Consider the following 20,531-nt stretch of genomic DNA (forward strand, 5'->3'; position numbering starts at 1 on the left):
TGCCCATCTTGGATTATTTTCCCCTCTACTTTGCCTCTGTGGAGCAGAACTTCACGGCTATGTCAGATTTCTTTGTCTTCTTTCTTGCCTTCTAGGCTCTTTCCACATGCCATTAACTCATTGTCTGTATCATTTTTCTAAAACCCATCTTTTACACTACAACTTACTTGATAAAATATATCCAGTGGTATATACAGCCACCCATTCAGTGATGGATTAGATAGTGCTTTACCGTCTAAATCAATACATCTTCACACTTCTTAGTAATCTCTTCCCCTTGATTAGACTTGACTCCTCCACACCAGAAGAAATATGTTACATTTTGCTCAGAGCGCTATGGCCAAAGTAAGCTTTTTGGCTCTGTGTATAACCATATGCTGCATCCGTGTTTGAAATAATCTCTCACTTTCTGTGGATCAAGGATCAATATGTCTTTCAAATCCTTTTTTAAAACCCACTTATTTGCCCATCCTTTTATCTGTGTTAATTTTGAGTAATCTGTCTACTTAGATACCTCTTTTTAACTTTCTATATAGAGAATATAAATATCAGAAGACATGATAATCTTTATATTGTTTATTTTGAACATGTGGAGTTGTATGATAGTAAGCTATCCAAAAAGCGTACTTATGACCTGTTTAAAACTCTACTGTCTGGATTTGTTAGTTGCATTCTGAGTTAATCCTTCCTTTCCCTCAGACCAGTTTTTTCTTCCCTGCTGCCAGTGACAGCAAACATCCTCCCTGTCAGCCTTAAACATTTTATATGTACTTTCAGGCTTTCAGTAAGATAGAGAGTGAATCTTGCTGGAAGTCTATCTGAGCCCCACGGAACAGCCTATCCATTATGATTCTCCAGTTCACTACTAACCATAACTCAAATGTATATCACAACCTAGGTTTCTTTTTTGTTTTTGTTTTCACTGGGGTTTTGTTTGTTTGTTTGTTTGTTTTTCCTCATCTTGTATAAGAAGACAATGGCACATGCAAAATTTAATAATAACAATGCAAATAAAATATTTTTTCTTATTTTGTCTTTTTTTTAATTTTCCCTGAAAATGTTTCCTTTGCCATTTTGTAAAGAGGACTAAATGCAGTCCTTGAGGTATCATGTGCAGCTTTCCATAAAGAAAAGCTGAAAAAAATTTAGACAAGCATTAACAACTGCAAGTAAAGTAATTCAGTTACACAATGGTGGAATGGCTTGCCACGAGGCTGAGGAATGAAATATCTGCTTCTGAGTGTCTTAGTCAAATCAGGGACTGCAATAAAGTTCACAAGGGATTTAATAATCCAATCATGGGTTTTTTGAGTGTTACCTATGATTTTTGTTGATATAACGAACCAACAAATGTGATAGTGGATAGTGGATAGTACCTCCCAGAGTACAGGCTCTGCAGTAACAGGCAAAGCCACATGCCTGATTTGGAAATATTAAAGTACAAAAGTATTGCAGTTGCCATTTCTGACAGCTACTCATTCGACTTTTCTTGAGATGCTGGGGTACAGCACTCAAGTAGACCAGAATATAATATAAAAATGACCTTTTTGCTCCATCTCTGTGCATCTGTAGATAGAAGCAGATTCACTGCATTGGTTAAGTAAAGCTAAGTCATTACCTTGAGTTGGCATACTTAAGGTAAAGGAATACCACAGGACCTTTGTATGTATCTGTTCAAGAAGCTAATATATCAGGAGAGTAAACAATAATTTCTGAAAGCAGGACAAAACACAAATCCCTAGTATTGTCAGAAAGCAGTGAAGATTTAGAGAGGACTGAATTGGAAATGGTTCACCACAGTGAGTGTGCATATATGTGGTCTTGATAAACTATTACAGAGCAGGCAAAAAAAAGCATTTTCCTCTGAAAAAGAGGAAAATAAGGAAAAAATCTTGCTTTGTCTCATTTTTTACTCTTGGGAAGAGCTACATTGACATCAAAACTGAAAAGTGTTTTAAAATCTTAACAGCTTTAAATATTTAAATTTATTTTTGTTTTGTTTTGTTTCAAGGGCTTGGACTATTAAGAACAGACTCAATAGAATGTCATTTGGGATTTGTTTTTTAAAACAATTTTTAAAATTCTTCTGACTGTCGCAAATTCAGCAAGAGAAAACATCACATTACCATGTGAAAATCAGTCTTGGCCTTCACACAACTTTCACACCTTTGCAAAGCCTATAAAGAAAAGCTTCTTCACACTGTGAAGGTATGTCATTGCATTTTTTAGCTCATTGTCTTTTCATTGCTGTATCATTTTTGAAAGTCAAAAGAATTATAGTTTCATATTACTTTGTAAAACTGCACATGCATATGTGATAGTAACACATACATGTGCACAGTGACCTGGGGTCTTAAGAGTTCTCTCTGAAGAAACTGAGGAAAACAATTTGTCTTATTTAGCAAGGAAAAGATTTGTAATTCATGCATGTTTATTGATTATTACATTTAACTGCTTAATGTCAGCTTTATGAAACAAATTTCTTTTATAACATCCTGATATCTACTTAATTGTGCATGAGTAATGAACACATAAAACATTAAAGCAAAGCTGTGACTTCAGAATTTAACTACAAATTGAAGCCTTTTTTTCAATATCAAAGACTTTGTTTTGACCAGAGGTGAATATTCTGCTCAAATGGTCTTACAGAACATCATGGTCTCACTGTGGGAAATTCTGAGACTATTTTTCAAAAGATGAATGGCATCACCTGCAAAAAAAGTAAAATTTACCTTTTTTCCTCGCAAATTTCATTTGTGCAGCGTTTCACAATGAGGTGTTACAGATTGGAAACAGAGCTGCAAGAAGCAGCGTTTCTGGGAAGATGTAAGGAATTCTGTATGTATATATGTATGAGTCTGTGCATGTTTTTAGCTAAAGGCTTACAGTATGTCAAATAGTACCCTCAGACAAACTGATGGGAAGGAATAGGTTTAGGAGAGGGTTGAAATCTGTCAAGTGTGTGTCCGCACTGCCATCTGGTGTCAGCGATGGCGACAGCGCCTTCCCCATGACGCAGAGTCCATAACGGGTCGCACCTTAGTTGGGGCGTCCTTCGGTTCCTTCAGATGGTATGAACCCACCAATAGGTTTTATGAAGAAAGAAACCTGACTGGGATGGTGATTCGCTTTTAGCTGTTTCGCGGACTCTGTAAGGCTGGAATGTTGTAATAACTTCGTGTGAAACCAACACAAGAAATACAACTGTTTTCCTCTGAATGGTGGCCGCATTTGGCTCCCCTCCGCATATCAGCTTTAGTAATGAGAGTCCTATGTTCCTCCAGTCTCATCTGCGCAATTCTCTCACTTTCTGTTCCTAATCCAACATAATAATGATGATCCAATCAAAATTGCAATGGGGAAAAACTGATATAATATAACCAACAAATATAATCGTATGTTCTCTTCCTCACCCTTAGGGATTTAAGTCAAGCTGCTCAGAGCAAAGATGAGGGAACTGTGCAATACCAGAGTCTAATCAGCAAATATGGTACATACAGTCATTCTGTGACCGAAAAAAAATCATTTATTCATTCCTAAGTTTTCCAAATAAATAATTCAATATATGCAACTGTAGTGCACCTCTACATCTGAAGCTGCCAGTGACTGCAAGTACTCCAATCCAGACTCCTTGAATTTTCAACAGTCAGTCTAGTTTACAGCATTGTCTGAGAAGTGTCAGTATTTAATCTATCCAGTTATCCTCTGATAAGATTTTAAAACAGTGCATTGCTCTGAAAATCAGTAGTCGTACTGTGAGTAAAAGACAAAAAGAAAAGGAAAAAAAAAAAAAAGGAAGATATAAAGAAATTTTAAAAAGAGAAACAAAATTAAATCCAAATTGTATGTGAAACATGGTCTTTTCTAAAATCAGGGTAATCTATCATTTCCACAACAGCCTGTTGGAACCTACAGACACCCAGCAACCAACATGCTGTCACAGGTGGGAGGATGAGAGTTTGGAAATTCATTGCCCTGACAGCTCCTTCCTGATGTTTGTTTTCATTAGATATTAAGATAAAGGAAATCATTGTTGTGACTTAAGGAGTAACTACAAAGGGCTTTTTCAGATTCAGGATAGTCGGCCCATTGCAATTCAGTCCACCCTCAAATAAATAGGGACAGGAATCTATATTGTTATTATTTTTTTTTTCTTTTTCTTTGTGAAACATGTAAGTTGTTCTTATTGTCAACATAGTGATTTTTAAATCATTTTGACTGTCCATTTACTGCAGTTCATCTATAATCTACATGGACAAAATCTTGCAGTTAAATGTTTGTGTTACTAATACTTGATGTATTTACCTCCTTGTTCTCTAGTCTAACGGACTCATATTTTATACTGTTAGATATAATTAATCAGTTTGGCAAAGCAAATATAGATTTAATCTTGCACTTGGAAGGTTCTTTGTTATTGAGGCAGAAAATTTTCTATATGACATGACATATATTTTATGGAGCTCCTAATTTGGCCTATTTTGTGTCAATTTAGATGTTCAGCACTTTCCAAAATGAAGGGATTTAAATGCGGCGTTTAACCACTGCACATGCATTGATATTTACTGCTTCACGTAGGCTAGCTTTAAACTCTTCATTTGTACATGAGTTCTATGTATTAAATTTGATAGAAAAATCAGACATTGTTATGGACAACAGCCAAAATACATTTGTACAAGTGAGAACATAAATAATGATATATTATAATGTACTTCTTAGTTAAGAATCCCTCAGTTTGGGCAGTCTGATCTGGAGCCTGTTTCTTTAGTGTGTGTACAGATCTTGTTCAAACACATGCAGTACTACATAGGCTAATGCTTTTTATTTGGTAGCCAAGAACAGCATTCACCTTGTTTTAAATAGTAAAATGACTGAACTGAATATGTAACATTCTGATACGACTAGACAATCATCTTTCTTGATCTCGACTACTGAATGGCTTTCTGATCCTCTATGCCACCCTTCTTTGTCTGATTCATCTAGTTGGGGCAGTGAGGACTTCCCGATACTCTGCTTAGATCTGTCTGGTCTAAGGTAGGCATCCACCTTTCTTCTTCTGGAGAAAATGACACCTCCGGTGAAAGTTTTTCCATCCTAGTACAGAGGTCTAAGGCTAAGGGACGCTGTGCAGTCTTGCTACTGCCTTCACACTGCAAGGAAGGTACCTCATTTGTGCCTGGCAGTTCTGGTATCCAGAATTGTCCTATTGTCAATGATACTGAGTCATGCAACAGCTTTTCCCTTGCCTCTTGGCCTGAGTTGTCTTTGGAAGGAGACATGAGTACACAGGGAAACAATGCACAAAATCATGCCTTACCATGAAGTTGGGATCTGACAGTCAGACATGGGAAACTGAACTACTGATGCACTCCTGCCACAGTGACACCATAACTCCAGCCTCAGATGAGTAGGACAAAGTGTGCTTTTTTTCTTTTCTGATGAAAGGAAAAAAAAAAAAAAAAAAGAGGAATCTTAAATTATAGTGAAGATTGTGTATTAAACTTGAAGATGACAATGATTAAATGAAATTAATTCCACCTTAAAGAATATAGTCTATGCATGTCTGAAGTGATTTGATACACCTGAAGGTAAGTTGCATTGCTATCATGTTAATCAGATAAGGAGTTCTTGTAATATTGTGGTTTTCTTTCACAGGTGACACTACTATATGCCTTCCTTCACATGAGACACAGCTTGAAATATTTTGATAAAATGAGATGCTTGCGGAAACGATCAGCAGTGTCATTCTTAGGAGTCCTTGTCATTTGCTTGCTGTTCATGAACTTGTACATTGAAGATGGTTATGTTTTGGTAAGTTTCTTAGACAGAAGAAATGATCCTGGGACAACAGAACAGGACATATCCCTAGTGAAGCAGTAAAGTTCATAATTCCTGCAATTTCTCCTATTAGTGTATCATTAACAGTGAAGTATCCTCAAAATGTGTCCTTTATGGTGAAGCCATCTTACCAATAGGCACTGCACACAGGGTGTGTCAGTAAGACCCTAATGCTGCTTTTCACAGAAGTAAATGTGTCATTGTTTATTTGACGTATGGGAGATAACGAACGTAGCAAAACATGATATATCTCTATCAGGTATATTCCTTGGAGTCAAAACATCCTCTATATTTTCAATACTTCTGGCTTTGCCTCAATTTTAAGATTGAAAATTGCTTAGATGTGAAACAGTCATGTGAGCTAGGACCTCCTTTTTCAGTCCACACTGCAGATCTCTCCTGTGAACATGGTATTAAACAATATTATAGAAATACCATTATAGAAGGGAACTTACATTAATTCCATACATTTTAAGCTTCTTGCATAAATAATTTATTTTCAGTGCTTTTATTTTGTGTTTTTCTAATTTTCTATGTCTCAGAATTGAGTCTGGCAGGTTCAGTGCTACAGTATCAACAATCAGGCATAAATGATACCTAGTGTAGGTTTACGATGGTGAAAAAGATTTATGAAAAAATTTGTGTTAGGAATTTCAAGAAGTAAACTACTGACATTGTAACATAACTCTACAGTTTAAATGTAACCTATGGGTGTCTCAGTCCTGAATGCCAAGTAAGTCCTGAAGACTCAATTCATGGATTTAATTACCAGTTCTTCGGAGGTTGGGCTGGGCCCAGTAAAAGAATATGCTAGCTTAATAACTGGAGCTTGCAAATAGTAAAATGACTAAACTGGATATGTAACATTGTGATACGATTAGACAGTCCTCTTTCTTGAACTGGAACTACTGAGTGACTTTCTGATCCTCTATGCCACCCCTTGTCTGGTTCATTGACCTGGGACAGTATGGGCTTTCCAGTATTCTGAAAGGTGAAGTCCAATCTCAATTGGATCTGAAAAGAAACATCATAGTATGAAAAAACTGCAATACACAAATAGCAAAATCCTTACATTAATTTATCAGAACCATAGATAACTTGCAAGTGATTTAAATTTCAAATATTTTACTTATTACTTAAAACAATATTGTAAATATTTATATTATTAAAACTATGGCAGCAGTTTTTAAACTATCGAAACGATAACCCATGCTTCTAGCATGTTACTCCGTTATAGACATATTGCTTTCTCTAACAGTACTTACACTAAGGTTTTGCACTACGTTTTATTTATTCATTATTTCTTGGTTGTGATCAGACTGGACCTGGCTTATCACATTATTTTTTTTTTACAGTGATATTTTCCCTGATGCTTCTTCTCCGTTCACTAATTGCTTCAAAGTCCCCCAGATGTTTCTGAAAGTGCTTTTATTATCACTCCTAATGGTGTTCCTCTTCATTTGTTTCTGAAATCTTTTCCCATCCTATTTGCCAGCTCCCCAGATGGCTCCATGTCTTATTCTTAATTTGCTCTTTTTTCCCCCTTTTTAAAAAATTCATTTTTCTTTCACTGCTTCTCTCATCACAGTTCTGGCATGTTTGCATTCATGTAGCTCCTCGCCAAGTCTCTTGGCAAGTCTCCTGACAGTTCTCCCAGATCTCTTGATACCTTTATGGTCCATCAAGCGTTTTTCAAATGTGTTAGGCTGTTGACTTTTTAGTTTATATGTTTATTTATTTTTATTTTCAACTTTCTTGACCATGTCTGCCAGCTCTGTTAACTTGTCTGGTGTGTTTTCTCTTTTGAGGTAAAAGATTAGCAGTTTCAGTGTTGGGGGTAAGGAAAAAGACACCTGAGGATAACTTTCAAGGACAGCAGGCTAACCAGTTCCCCTCAGGGAATGGGAATCTGAAAGTCCTCTGAGCCTTGAAGGCCTTCTGACTGTCCAATTGTAGAAGTCTCCTGCTGGAGTATCTCCTGAAGGTAGCTGATGGAAGGAGACAACTGACCCTGAGTTTATCTTCTCAGTCTCAGGCAGCAGTTGAGACTGGGATGTGGGGTTGGCGTCTCTTTCACCAGATCTAAAATAGGATGACTGTTTTTTTTCCGGGACGTTAGAATATCAAAGTGAGATTCCTTGTGGCAAACCTTAAGAAGGGCGAGGAGAACTTTTCCTTTTTGCTCAGAGACTTATATGTCTGAAGAATCCCTTCACTGTTTTCTGCAGAGTGTTTGCCATGGAAATGGAAAGTAAGAACCAACCTGGGAAAATTGCTTGAGAATGTTGGATAAGAAATATACTGTGCTGATGCAAGTGCGTCAGCAGAGTAGTTTGAGGTGCTTCATCTGCGGTGTGTGAACCACATCTGATCAAATATTTTTAAGACATACTGAATTAAAATAACCAGATATCACAACATATGCAGTGATTTTCTATACATATTCTGAGTTGTAGTGAAACATGCCTTCTGAACTCTTCTATGAATACTAATCATTGTTCGGGGCTTTATGAAAACAATAGCACTATTGTTTTATAGCTGACAGAGCAACCTCAGCAGCCCTGAATATGTCTATAAAGATTGAAGAACTTCTGGCACTTCTTCCCATGGCATCCACACGAACTTCCCAAGATCCAGAAAACACTGGATTGTAAATTAGAGGTTAGTTAACAAACAAAAGCCAGAGTCATCACAGAAAAAAATAGAGAAGACAGCTAAACAGAGCCAGTCAGGCTTTCTGGCTTTATTGACCTCTGCATAGTAGTCAGAAGTAGAAGAACCAGAATTTAGATTTGTGGAAAAATACATACTGCAGTTTTGCTTTTCATTTAACAAAGGAAGAAAAACAACAATATTATTTAAAATAATAATAATAATAATAAATGTTTAGCCACAGAAGGCATTTCTTAAGGAGAAAAAGAAAGGAAAAAATTTGTGGTGAGTTCAAATGTTTTGCTTGTTAAAATCAAAACATTTTGTCCTGACACTCTTTATTTCTAAACATTTTTAAACTTTTCCTGTTTCAGCAGAATGGTTTTCCATTCCAAAAACTTCTTATGAAATGAATAATTTTGGTATTCCATTCTGTAACCAATGACACATTATGTTTTGACATTAAAGAAAGGCTTGGTTTAAAAAAAGGAAAGATTTTGGACCAGCTCATTTTTTTGTTCCATTCAAGAGCTTTCAAGAAAATCTCCTAAAGTTTTTGAGCATTCTCTTCCTAGCCCACGGGGTTACATTTTAATCTGGAATCTGATCAACACAAACCTTCCTTTCATAACTTATGAGCATATGCAAAGTAGCATAGCAGCAGCAGAAAGAAATCACTGGAGAGACATTGCAGATCAAGAGAGAGTAACAGTGCAGGTAGATGCCCCTGGCTGTCCACCAAAGACCTTTACTAAGCTATGAAATGGATTATTTAGTACTTCTATGAAATAATAATAATGAACTTGAAATGAACCTGAGCTTGGTTTACCGAAATATTTGTTTGTGCTATAAAATAAATCTTTGACATGTTTTTGAATATTGGTGCCATTAAATATGAAAGCTATTTACTATTTCTGTGGTTGTTTTTGTTAGCTGCAGTACTGTTGCTTCACAGTGCTCCCATTTAATGACAGATCAGGAAGTTTCTACTGTGTTATACTGTATATGTTTCTACTGTATATATCAGAAGAAATTAATTAATTCATACACTGTCCTGTCATCAGACTAGAATCAAGCAGTGTAAATTAAATAAGCATTCCTACCTTTAAATTCAGTCTCACGACACTACAACCTGTTAGATGTTTTCCCATTTCTTAAGACCTACTGAATAGGTTTTCCCTGAGACCAAACTGAGCTTATGGATAGGGCATTGCTGATGAAGCAGCTCCTTCCCTTGTGTGACTTTACTCAAGGAGCCTTTTGGAAAAAAAAGACAGGAGAAGGAGGCTGGAAGAGGAGGCATGCTGATAAATTTGCTTTTTTTCTATGCCATCAAACACCATCCAGAGAAAGCTCTGGCTGTCCGGACAATCACATGTGATTCTTGTCAGAAAACCGAGCTGGAGCCTATCAGAAAAACAGCAAAATGAGCCAGATGCCAGGATCTAGTTTCATCTTTCTTTTGCAACAGTTTTGGTGGGGTTTTTTTTAGTCACTGAAAACATTTTCAAAAAATCTCCGTCACTTCTCCATCTACGAAAATTTTCTCATCTGTTGCTGACTGATGCCTTCTTATCCCTATTTTGAATACCGCAGCAATTTTGGCAATAATTTAGTGTTTGCAATCTTTCCAGAGCTTTTGCCCAAAATATTTTCTTTTCCTGTTACCGTAATCTGAAGGGTTATGGCAGAATTTCTCTAGCCAAAAATGTATGATATTCAGTAATGGGTTTTGAAAAAAAATGAAGTGACATCTACATGCCTTCACGAAAGCTGACACTGAGAAATGTTATTCTTGGAAACCTGCCTCTCCATGTTTCCTCTCTGGCTAGAATTCACAAATGTGTTTCTCCCTGTCTCTCTCCCTCTCCTATTCTTTTTGTCTTCTCACTAATAGGAAGGGGACAAGCAATTAATCAGAGAAACAGCCACGCACCAGCTCAACTCAGAGCGCTATGTTCACACTTTTAAAGATTTGTCTAATTTCTCAGGATCTATAAACATTTCCTATCGCTACCTAGCTGGCACGCCTTTGCCAAGGAAAAGTAAGTAACTGCAATCTGAATGTTATGAAATGAGGTAATTTAAAAATGGGTGAAATCCATATAGTTCCTGTGGTATTTCTAGGCAAGAGGGGGTGAGTTAAGCAGCGATGATCTCAGAGAATTAGTGGGACAGCCATCTCTCTCTGTGCAGCAGTTCCTGGACAGCTGCTAGTTCAGCCCTAGCAGTGACTGCCCCACAGCCTGGTTACCTTCTGAACAAATGCCCAACTTGTAGTTGTCCTGCAGGCAGACCCTGGATGTTCTGTGCAAGCATATTTTTGTGGATTTCCCCCCAGACCAGAGGGAGGTTATTTAGAAAGCAAGAGCAAGGCACGTGCTGGTGGTGCTTTGTAACCACTTTCTGGGACCATAATATCAGCCTCTCTACAACCAGCAAATCCAGTATAAGGTATGGTTGCAATTGTGTAGATACATCCTTCAGGCCCCCTATTCTGCCAGTCCAGCAGCTGTGAATGGATGTCCTTGTTCCTTTAACTGTCATAACGAGAGAGGTGAATTGTGCTATTATGGGGACAGTAAAAGAGGATTCTTCTTGCAAGCATCTGTAAATAGCCTATCTAGTTATCCTGACTTCAGGCAGGGTTCAAGACTTTCATCTCAAAGTGAAATATGGCCATAGCTAGCTTCTAGACAGGTGTTCTTTGGCTTCCAAATCAATCATTTGACCAAGATAAACAGGGCTCAGAAGTCCAAGTAGAGAAGGTAAAATAAAATCATCTGTGAGTTGTTGATCTTCATAGAAAGCTATAAAGTTTGTTCGAATTAGGTTTGAGAAATTTGGAGTTCTGTAGGCAGCATAAATGGCTTCTGGGGGTTGTAATTCACTGTACAACTGCATGTTGAGCAGACTTAAGCCTTGAGGGAAAATCTGAATCACTTTATCAGAGCAGTCTTCGACAAAACACAATATTTTAAGAAAGCTGGACTAGGTTCAACTAGAGTATGCTCTGTCAATTATTAAGTCTTAACTTTTCTTACATCAGAAGTTAGAAAAATAGAGATAAATTAGCAAATATCTGAAAAAGAATTATTTGGACTGCTGGTAACGATGCAATTGCAATGACTCCAAAACAGTATAGTTGAAAATTCTTCCCTTATAATTAAGATGCATCTCCTTCTAGAAGGATGAAACAGCATTACAAATTCTTTATACAATCACGGGTATGCAGTAGTAAGTTCTTTTCTACTGTAAAATAATATCTGAATTACATCTTGCAAGAGTGACTTCCCTGTAAAATGCTCAATGAGTCCTGAAAGAGGGCTAGAAGAAGAAGTATTAGCAAGAAAATATTAGACAAAATCAGTTAAAAATGAACACACAGAAAAAAAATTATCCATGCCACATCCATAAAACTGTAAAGTTATGCATAAGTGTAACTAGTCTTGTACAGTGCTTAAAATGATGGAAGTTTGGCAATTAATCTATAGCTGTGTTTTTGTGCTGCATTTCATAGTTCCTTGCTTTAAAAATATTGTGTGAATCATGTCTCATAATCCCCTTTCTTTTAGCAGATTTTACAGCCTTATCATTGTCTATGTGGTTTCCTCTATGCGGCATATATGTGCACATTGCTTTGGCTTTTGTCCACTACATGCCATTCCTTGCAGTTAACAAGTGAATGTTTAATGCAATAGTCTCCATGTGTCCACTTGCTTGCAACATGATTCTTTTTTCATGAAAAGGTAATGAACGTCCTTTGTTGCATGCAGCTTAATAAGTTCTCATACCAAATTTCTCAATCTTTGCCATTCAAAAGGTTTATTTAATATAAGCACAGCTCTGGAAGATAGCTTTGTGACAAAATGGTTTCTAATGTCAGACATTCAGTTTTTGTTTGAATTGTCTTTTTGTACAGGGTATCTTACAATTGGGCTATCCTCTGTGAAACGGAAAAAGGGAAACTACTTGCTTGAGACCATCAAGTCCATATTTGAGCAGTCAAGTTATGAGGAACTCAAAGAAATCGCAGTGGTAGTGCAGCTGGCAGATTTTGATTCAGCCTGGTGTGAAGGGATGGTCCAGGATATTTCACAGAAATTTGCACATCACATAATTGCAGGCAGATTAATAGTTATTCATGTCCCTGAGGAGTATTATCCTGTGCTGGATGGCCTCAAGAGAAATTACAATGACCCAGAGGACCGTGTGAAGTTTCGATCCAAACAAAATGTAGATTATGCTTTCCTTCTCAACTTTTGTGCTAATCTTTCTGACTACTATGTGATGCTAGAAGATGACGTTCGCTGCTCAAAAAATTTTTTGACTGCTGTTAAGAAAGTAATTACCTCACGAGAAGGATCCTACTGGGTGACTTTGGAATTCTCCAAACTGGGGTACATTGGAAAGCTTTATCATTCCCATGACCTCCCACGCCTGGCCCATTTTTTGTTGATGTTCTACCAAGAAATGCCTTGCGATTGGCTGCTCATTCACTTTCGTGGGCTGTTAGCTCAAAAGGAAGTGATACGTTTTAAGCCATCTCTGTTCCAGCACATGGGATACTACTCGTCTTACAAAGGAGCCGAAAACAAGCTAAAGGATGATGATTTTGAAGAGGAATCATTTGATATCCCTGACAACCCACCTGCAAACTTGCACACCAACATGAATGTATTTGAAAACTACGAGGCAAGCAAGGCTTACAGCAGCATTGATGAGTATTTCTGGGGCAAAGCTCCTTCTACTGGAGACTTCTATGGGATTGTATTTGAAAAACCCATTAAAATAAGTAAGATTAAAGTTGTCACTGGAACTGAAGACCGGCAAAATGACATTTTGCATCATGGGGCCCTGGAAGTGGGAGAAAAGATTGTAGGGAGTAAAAAAGGGAGACAATGTACTACTTATTTGAGACTAGGGGAATTCAAAAATGGGAATTTTGAAATCACAAATCTAGAGCACAAAGTTTTATTTGATATTAACTGCATGAGAATACTTGTTACCAAAAGTCAAAAAGAATGGCTGATCATTAGGAGCATTAGCATCTGGACTTCTCAAACACCAAATCAATAAAGCAAAGCCACCTGAGAAGGTACAGGGTGAATACAATCAGCTGGGTCACAACTGATGCCATTCCCCAGAAAAACTGACATTTCCAACTCTTCACTAGAGACACAGAAAATCTGTGGAAATCACAAATCAAGCAAAGCAATTTATTTTTTACTAGTTTTGCCAGGCAATATACGAACACTTCTTTGTTGAAAATTTTGAATTTTATAGGAAATGCGAAGTTCTCAAACCTCTCTTGAGATCTTGAACTCCTTTTTTATTATAATTTCTCTGTAAAAGAGACCTTCTGGACTAAACAGAACAAAACAAAACAACACATCCAATAATTACCAAAAGGTTTAAAGCTATGACCGGTATGTTGTGAAAATAAATTGGTTTGAGCCTTATGCACATATAAATTTAAAATGTTACAATAGTATGCATTTGTACAATAGTTGGTGATGTGTTTCTTTTAAAGGCAGATGTGACAAGGAAATCTGTCCTGAAACTGACAGTTTCATTCTGAGCATTGTAAGAAAATAGTGTGGCTAATCACTGCAACTTCTTTTCAGAAGGGAATGTATGTAAAATTATAAATTTGACATGACAACTATGTAAAAAATAGATAATTGCATCTGTTATTCTGTGCCAACAAATATCCTTTGTTCTTTTTCCTGGGTCCTTCCACTGAAATGAGCACTACTTGGTTTCTATATTACTTAGGGGACCATTTTTCTCTCCTTGTTCAAAAAAAATGCCTCACTTTAAGCAAGCATTCTGCTCAAGTACAGATGTCGCTATCAAACCCAAGCACCTCAAGGGCAACATTGTTCCTTTAGACAGGCATCTTCACAGATCTCAGCTGCAACATTTTCTATTCCTTCAAGATATGCAGAACTCCCCGTGAGAAATTTGCACACAGCTGGGTACTGCAGCACACATTCCAATGACTGTTATGCCTTCCAAATCTACATGTCCAGTACATGTATGATACAAACATAAAGTGTACTGAATTAATCAATTGAAGGTGAATGTAATCACCCATCTTTCCTGGATCATCTCTAGCCCATAGAGCAGATGCAAAATGAAGAATCTTGATTCAATGAAAAATTAATATGTTTCTACATTTTTAAAAAGTTTTTAAATTAGTTTTCTAATTCTAATCATGTTAGTTTTGTAGACAACTTCCCACTGCCTCTGGTTATTTCCTGTAAGCTTATTTTGTCTGGCTTCAGCCAATGAGCAGAAAAGTCTCCATGACTTCAATGTCAGTGCTAGGTTTTTAGTGCATCACACAGGGAGGTTGTATAGCTATATGATTTATGCTATATGCATACATATGGATTAACAGAATCTATGGGGGTTTTCCTCTAAGAAATTCTCCAGACTGTTTCTGTAGACACAGTAAGAAATCAATTAGAATCAAGAGTCATGCAGATGAACACTGTATTGTCAGTCTCATGTATACTGTGATTATCATCTAATTGCATATACGAGTTTTAGTTAAATCTGGAAGGCAAGGATTAAATGTCAAGAATGCCTGCACTGATAAAGAGTAAGCTAGCTACTGTTCTCAGTACATCCAAACCTAACATTTCAGAAGGATAAATTATTCAAAGATCTACATGAAACAGTAATACAATTGCTCTTCCTGGTTCATAAATCCTGATGAATTCAGGTGCAGGTTGGGAAAATCCCCCAACACAGAGGTAAAGTACATTTAAAAATCTATCTTCTAATATATGCTTCTACATAATTCAGAAAAGCATCCTCTTCTCAAAGAAAGTCTTTGTTTCTTTGTTTCACAGAATCACAGAATCACAGAATGTTAGGGATTGGAAGGGACCTCAAAAGATCATCTAGTCCAATCCCCCTGCCAGAGCAGGAAAACTTAGGTGAGGTTACACAGGAAGGCGTCCAGGCGGGTTTTGAATGTCTCCAGAGAAGGAGAATCCACAACCCCCCTGGGCAGCCTGTTCCAGTGTTCTGTCACCCTCACTGAGAAGAAGTTTCTTCTCACATTTAAGTGGAACCTCTTGTGTTCCAGCTTGAACCCATTACCCCTTGTCTTACTGTTGGTTGTCACCGAGAAGAGCCTAGCTCCATCCTCGTGACACCCACCCTTTATATATTTATAAACATTAATGAGGTCACCCCTCAGTCTCCTCTTCTCCAAGCTAAAGAGACCCAGCTCCCTCAGCCTTTCCTCATAAGGGAGATGCTCCACTCCCTTAATCATCTTTGTGGCCCTGCGCTGGACTCTCTCCAGAAGTTCCCTGTCCTTCTTGAACTGAGGGGCCCAGAACTGGACACAATATTCCAGATGAGGTCTCACCAGGGCAGAGTAGAGGGGAAGGAGAACCTCTCTGGACCTACTAACCACCCCCCTTCTAATACACCCCAGGATGCCATTGGCCTTCTTGGCCACAAGGGCACAGTGCTGGCTCATGGTCATCCTGCTGTCCACCAGGACCCCCAGGTCTCTTTCCCCTACACTGCTCTCTAATAGGTCATTCCCCAACCTGTACTGGAACCTGGGGTTGTTCCTGCCCAGATGCAAGACTCTACATTTCCCCTTGTTATATTTCATTAAATTTTTCCCCGCCCAACTCTCTAGCCTGTCCAGATCTCGCTGGATGGCAGCACAGCCTTCTGGCGTGTCAGCCACTCCTCCCAGCTTGGTGTCATCAGCAAACTTGCTGATAGTACACTCAATTCCCTCATCCAAGTCATTGATGAATATATTGAACAGTATTGGTCCCAGATGTTTCCTAATACACATCTAAATCTCTATTCTTCATACACATATTTTTGTTAAAATAGATTTAAAGCAATTTTCAATCTGAAAAAGAAAACAACACAATATTTTAAAATGAAAAATACGTGCTAACCTCAAACAGTTATAAATGCTTATGAAGGACTTGCTTTTTTTACCAGTGATCTTCCATGATTATCAGATCATTAGTTGATAATTAGTCATCAGTGAACATCAATTTTTTTAATGAACTGTCACTCTTCTCTTTTTCCTTTCCTTTATTATAAACTATTAGTGCTAAAGCAAACATAACTAGGTTAATCAGGAACATTAACAGCCTGAGAAAGTCAAACCGACAAATGCCAAGTGAATGCCCTCAAAGGAAGCTTCCTTGGGAGTAGATAGTGGCATGTGCTGGGAATGAGAGGCATGCACCACTCTTCTTGTTGAATTGGAGTTGATTTGGAAAAAAAATCAACTGGCAATACATTTATTCTGGGAGAGGCAAGAATGTGTTTCTATAGGTTAGTGTTTTGAACACTCACCTTAGTGCCTGAGTTCCAGCTCCTACTTCACAGAATGCATATTTTATCCAACTACTTCACATGAAAAAGCTGTCAGATTTTGAAAACAAAACTTAAGTCCATAAAATCAATAACAGTTTTTAGAGATTTCAGAAAGATATATTTGAAGATACGTTTGTTTCTTCATGTGGTAAGAAAAGTGATTACCCTCTGAAAGTGAAATATTTAATCAGACTTGTATATGTTCAGTAATATTTCTCAATGTTTGGATTTTCTTTTTTTTTTTTTTTACTGATGAAGCAAAAGATTAGCAGTGCCACAAAGCTCTGTTCATTGATGTATACAGTTGGTTCTGTTGGTGTGTATTTCTTGGGTTTATTTGTGGACTGAACATCAATATTTTCATTCTGAAATGTCAATACTAAAAATATTACACCGTGGTCTGCACACTGATGGATCTATTCTTCACTAACATACATGTATTGTTCCTGCTGTCATTGTTTGAGATTCCTCATTTTATAATGTCCCTGGGCCATTTTGGTTTTAACTAAAAGCCAGTTTGTCTTCTATCTTTCTTCACACGGTATAATCCCTCCGACATAGGGAATTCCTGGGAAGTAAAATACTGCTCACTGTGATTTGATAGAAGAACTGAGTCCTTACTTCAGTGCAGAATAAACAAACCCAGAAGACAGTAATTTTCAGGCAAAAGAGCTTTAGCATGTTTACTATATGTACTATGATAAAGATAATTCACTAGGGTGCTATTTGAATATGTTATTTTTTGATCAATGTTCTAACATGATGCTCTGTTCTCTCTGCTTAGTATTCTCTTGTGCTAGACACTGATGGTTTTGCTTTTATAAAGGGAAATCCAGAACTTATTCATTATTGAATTACGAGAAGTTAAATAAACAGCAAACTAAAACAACTTAGAAAATATTTAAACATTTCATCTTGGAAAACTATTAAAAAACCAAACAAACAATATGATAAACCATCTCAAAAAGTGCAGATGCAATCAGCTTTCATTGTGAAGCATTTGAGACATTCTGATGGAGATGATAATTCTTACTACTCTCATGTTAAATTTGCAGTTCTGTTAGGCTACATTTCAATAAGTATTAAATTACGAGTAGTGATGCAGATCACATATCATGAGCTCAAGCAGTGTCATATCCTCAAATGGTACAGTGTAATGTTTTGCAAAGCATGGGTAGAAAATGCATATGTATTATAATGAAAACAAATTAAGTGATTTTGATGTCATATTCTATGTACAAAGACAAATGAATTGAAGTGTCTCCACCACTCCATCAGCTTCTTAGATAAAGAAAAATAAGGGGCTTAATCCTTGTTCTTCTCTCCTTAGTCCTCGGAGATGAAAACTATGAAATTTCTACTCCCTTCATTGGAAGCAAGATTGACCTACATAACATAAAAGACTGAAAGCATTGATTTTGTAATTTTTTTTTTCAATATATAAACAAAAATTTGTCTTTTGCATTTTAGCTTTAGCCATCCTGGAAGGTTGAAACAAAAACAGTCTCCAAACAGATGTATTTTGATATCTCTGGATGGCATTGTCCAAATTCTTGCCTCTTTTGCTAGTTTTGTCAAAACAAATAACGTTCTGCGTCACTTGGGCATTCATGCCCTTTACCAGCACAGTCAGGCATGCAGACTAAGGTGGGATTGCTGCTTCGGCTGTAAATGGAGAGAGAGAGGAGCACATCCAGAGTCATCTCAGCCTACAGTGGTTGTTGAAGATCTGTGCTAGGGAATTTCTGGAATACATGCCAGAGTCTCTGCTTTGACATACCAAGGCTGAAAAAACTTCCTTAACAATCTGTTTCTCTCTGCTGACTATGATGGGAGGTTATGCAGGTGGTTTTGCCTGAACGGTTGTTTCCGAGATAATTAGAGATACGGGAGATTTGTTTCTTTTGCATGGTTACATATAATACATATAAATCTAGATTAAAAAACGTATGATAATATAAAGCTTTACAGATAATTTCCTATCAGCAGAACCAGTTTTTACAGCAGAGATGTTCAATATCTTCTTCGTAACTAATATCTTGCAATCTCAATGAAAATAATTTGTTCAGCTTTAAAATGAATATGAATCTCCACTTTGAATCTAAAGCATTATTTATTACATGATAGTTTAACAATGAAATTAAGTACAGAAAAAGATTAATTATAATAACATTACCATAGTAGTAGTTTGTTATTAAATTGGCATAACATTGAACTGGCATCTGGGCAGATACTAGGCTATTTTTCAGCCACATTTCTAGATATTTTTCAACTGCCATACTACCTACTAAAAATTCTCAAATAAAATATCGCTTTGTCCTGACAGTTGTAAAAAGGCTGTTAAAATTCCTTGTAGAACTTGAAAGTACTTTAAGTAGAGTTATATTGTTAATTAAACCCTTTGCCAGCTCTCTGCCGGGCTTATGTAAGAGTTTCACATTTAATGAGTAAACCTGAACATCAAAAGCTGATGCTCATTTCCTCTGTTCAGCTGGTTAAACAGCTGCCTTCTCTCTTTCTTGCTATTTACTATTAACATCAGTTTTGCTTTTGCCAGTTCAGGAAAACCTGCCTGGCAGCCGTGGAAATCTCAGGCTGTATATTCTCCATTTCAAAGATACTCTGTTTGTACTTTATGGAATGTTCCCGTTTCTTACCAGACATGGACCATTTTTTGAAAACCAGCACAAGCACCGTTGTTCAGTTTCTTGGTTTCTTGGGCTCTCTCTTGGTGTTGAGTGTATTTTCTTCCTTGATAGCTGCGTCAAGCAAAGACATTAAAAAGGACATTACCAGGAAAAAAAAAAAAAAACAAAACAAACCTGCTATGCAAAAGACCTACTTTAAATTTTTAAAACCAGGTTCAAAAGTTTCTTCGTGAACAGGCTTCATCTATCCTGAGCAATTTAAGCAGAAAAGACGAAAATACCATGATGGCAAGAAAAGGTTAAATAAATGTGTGTATTTCTGCTGTATGATTACACTTAAATTCATATAAAGTTTGTTATTTGTCAGAGTGTCATCATTGTATTAATCCTTTTACAGCAAAAGGGAGCCTGTGATGGCACCTTGAACTGCTCTTTTTTGCCATCTCAATAAAAATAATAGATTCAACTTTCAAATGCATTGCCTTGGGCATGCACACTGATGTGGTACACAAAGAACAATATTGGTTGTCTGTCCAGCCTGCTGTACTGCAGCATTGGAATACTTAAGTCTGCCAGAGTCGGGGTGGAAATGTAACAAGGAGCAGTTATGATCCTTGTTACAATACCTGTAATATTTTTGGAAATAAATGCAAGATATGAAAAGACCCTTTGGCTTAATGGCCTTCTCTTTAACCACAGTACTATTCAGTTTTCTTTTAACTGTAGATACCAGATTTTCATTTGTTTAAATTGGGCCAGAAATGCATATAACCCAAGAGGAAAAAACATACATTAAAGGAAATTGTATACTTTGCTTTCTCAAATGTATATTCATCTTGTTCTGATATCCTGGATTTAGAGCTCCTGTTCAAACTGAAGTCTAGAGCTGCAATTTAAAATATTCTGACTTTTTTTCTTAGTATACCTTGCATCACTAAGAGCAGAGATCATAAGTTAAACCCTTAAACCACCATTTGCTGCTGCTGAAAGTCCCTTGCTTTGCGCTGATGCCACTTGGGA

At 37.0% G+C, this 20,531-nt stretch overlaps 1 protein-coding gene across 1 annotated transcript; it reads left to right on the forward strand.

The window, feature by feature from the left end:
• Nucleotides 1-5,679: 5,679 nt before the first annotated feature.
• On the forward strand, nt 5,680-13,566 carry MGAT4C (MGAT4 family member C). The gene is made up of 3 exons (XM_065655685.1): nt 5,680-5,808; nt 10,385-10,532; nt 12,410-13,566. The coding sequence occupies exons 1-3, from the start codon at nt 5,680-5,682 to the stop codon at nt 13,564-13,566; spliced, it is 1,434 nt and encodes a 477-aa protein (XP_065511757.1).
• Nucleotides 13,567-20,531: the final 6,965 nt, after the last annotated feature.

Source organism: Caloenas nicobarica, chromosome 1 (assembly GCF_036013445.1).
Source record: "Caloenas nicobarica isolate bCalNic1 chromosome 1, bCalNic1.hap1, whole genome shotgun sequence".
Taxonomy (NCBI): Eukaryota; Metazoa; Chordata; class Aves; order Columbiformes; family Columbidae; genus Caloenas; species Caloenas nicobarica.

Coding starts and splice junctions, on each gene's coding strand:
- MGAT4C (XM_065655685.1), top strand. CDS start 5,680: ATGAGACACAGCTTGAAATATTTTGATAAAATGAGATGCTTGCGGAAA. Junction 5,809..10,384: donor TTGAAGATGGTTATGTTTTG/GTAAGTTTCTTA, acceptor TCTCACTAATAG/GAAGGGGACAAGCAATTAAT. Junction 10,533..12,409: donor CACGCCTTTGCCAAGGAAAA/GTAAGTAACTGC, acceptor CTTTTTGTACAG/GGTATCTTACAATTGGGCTA.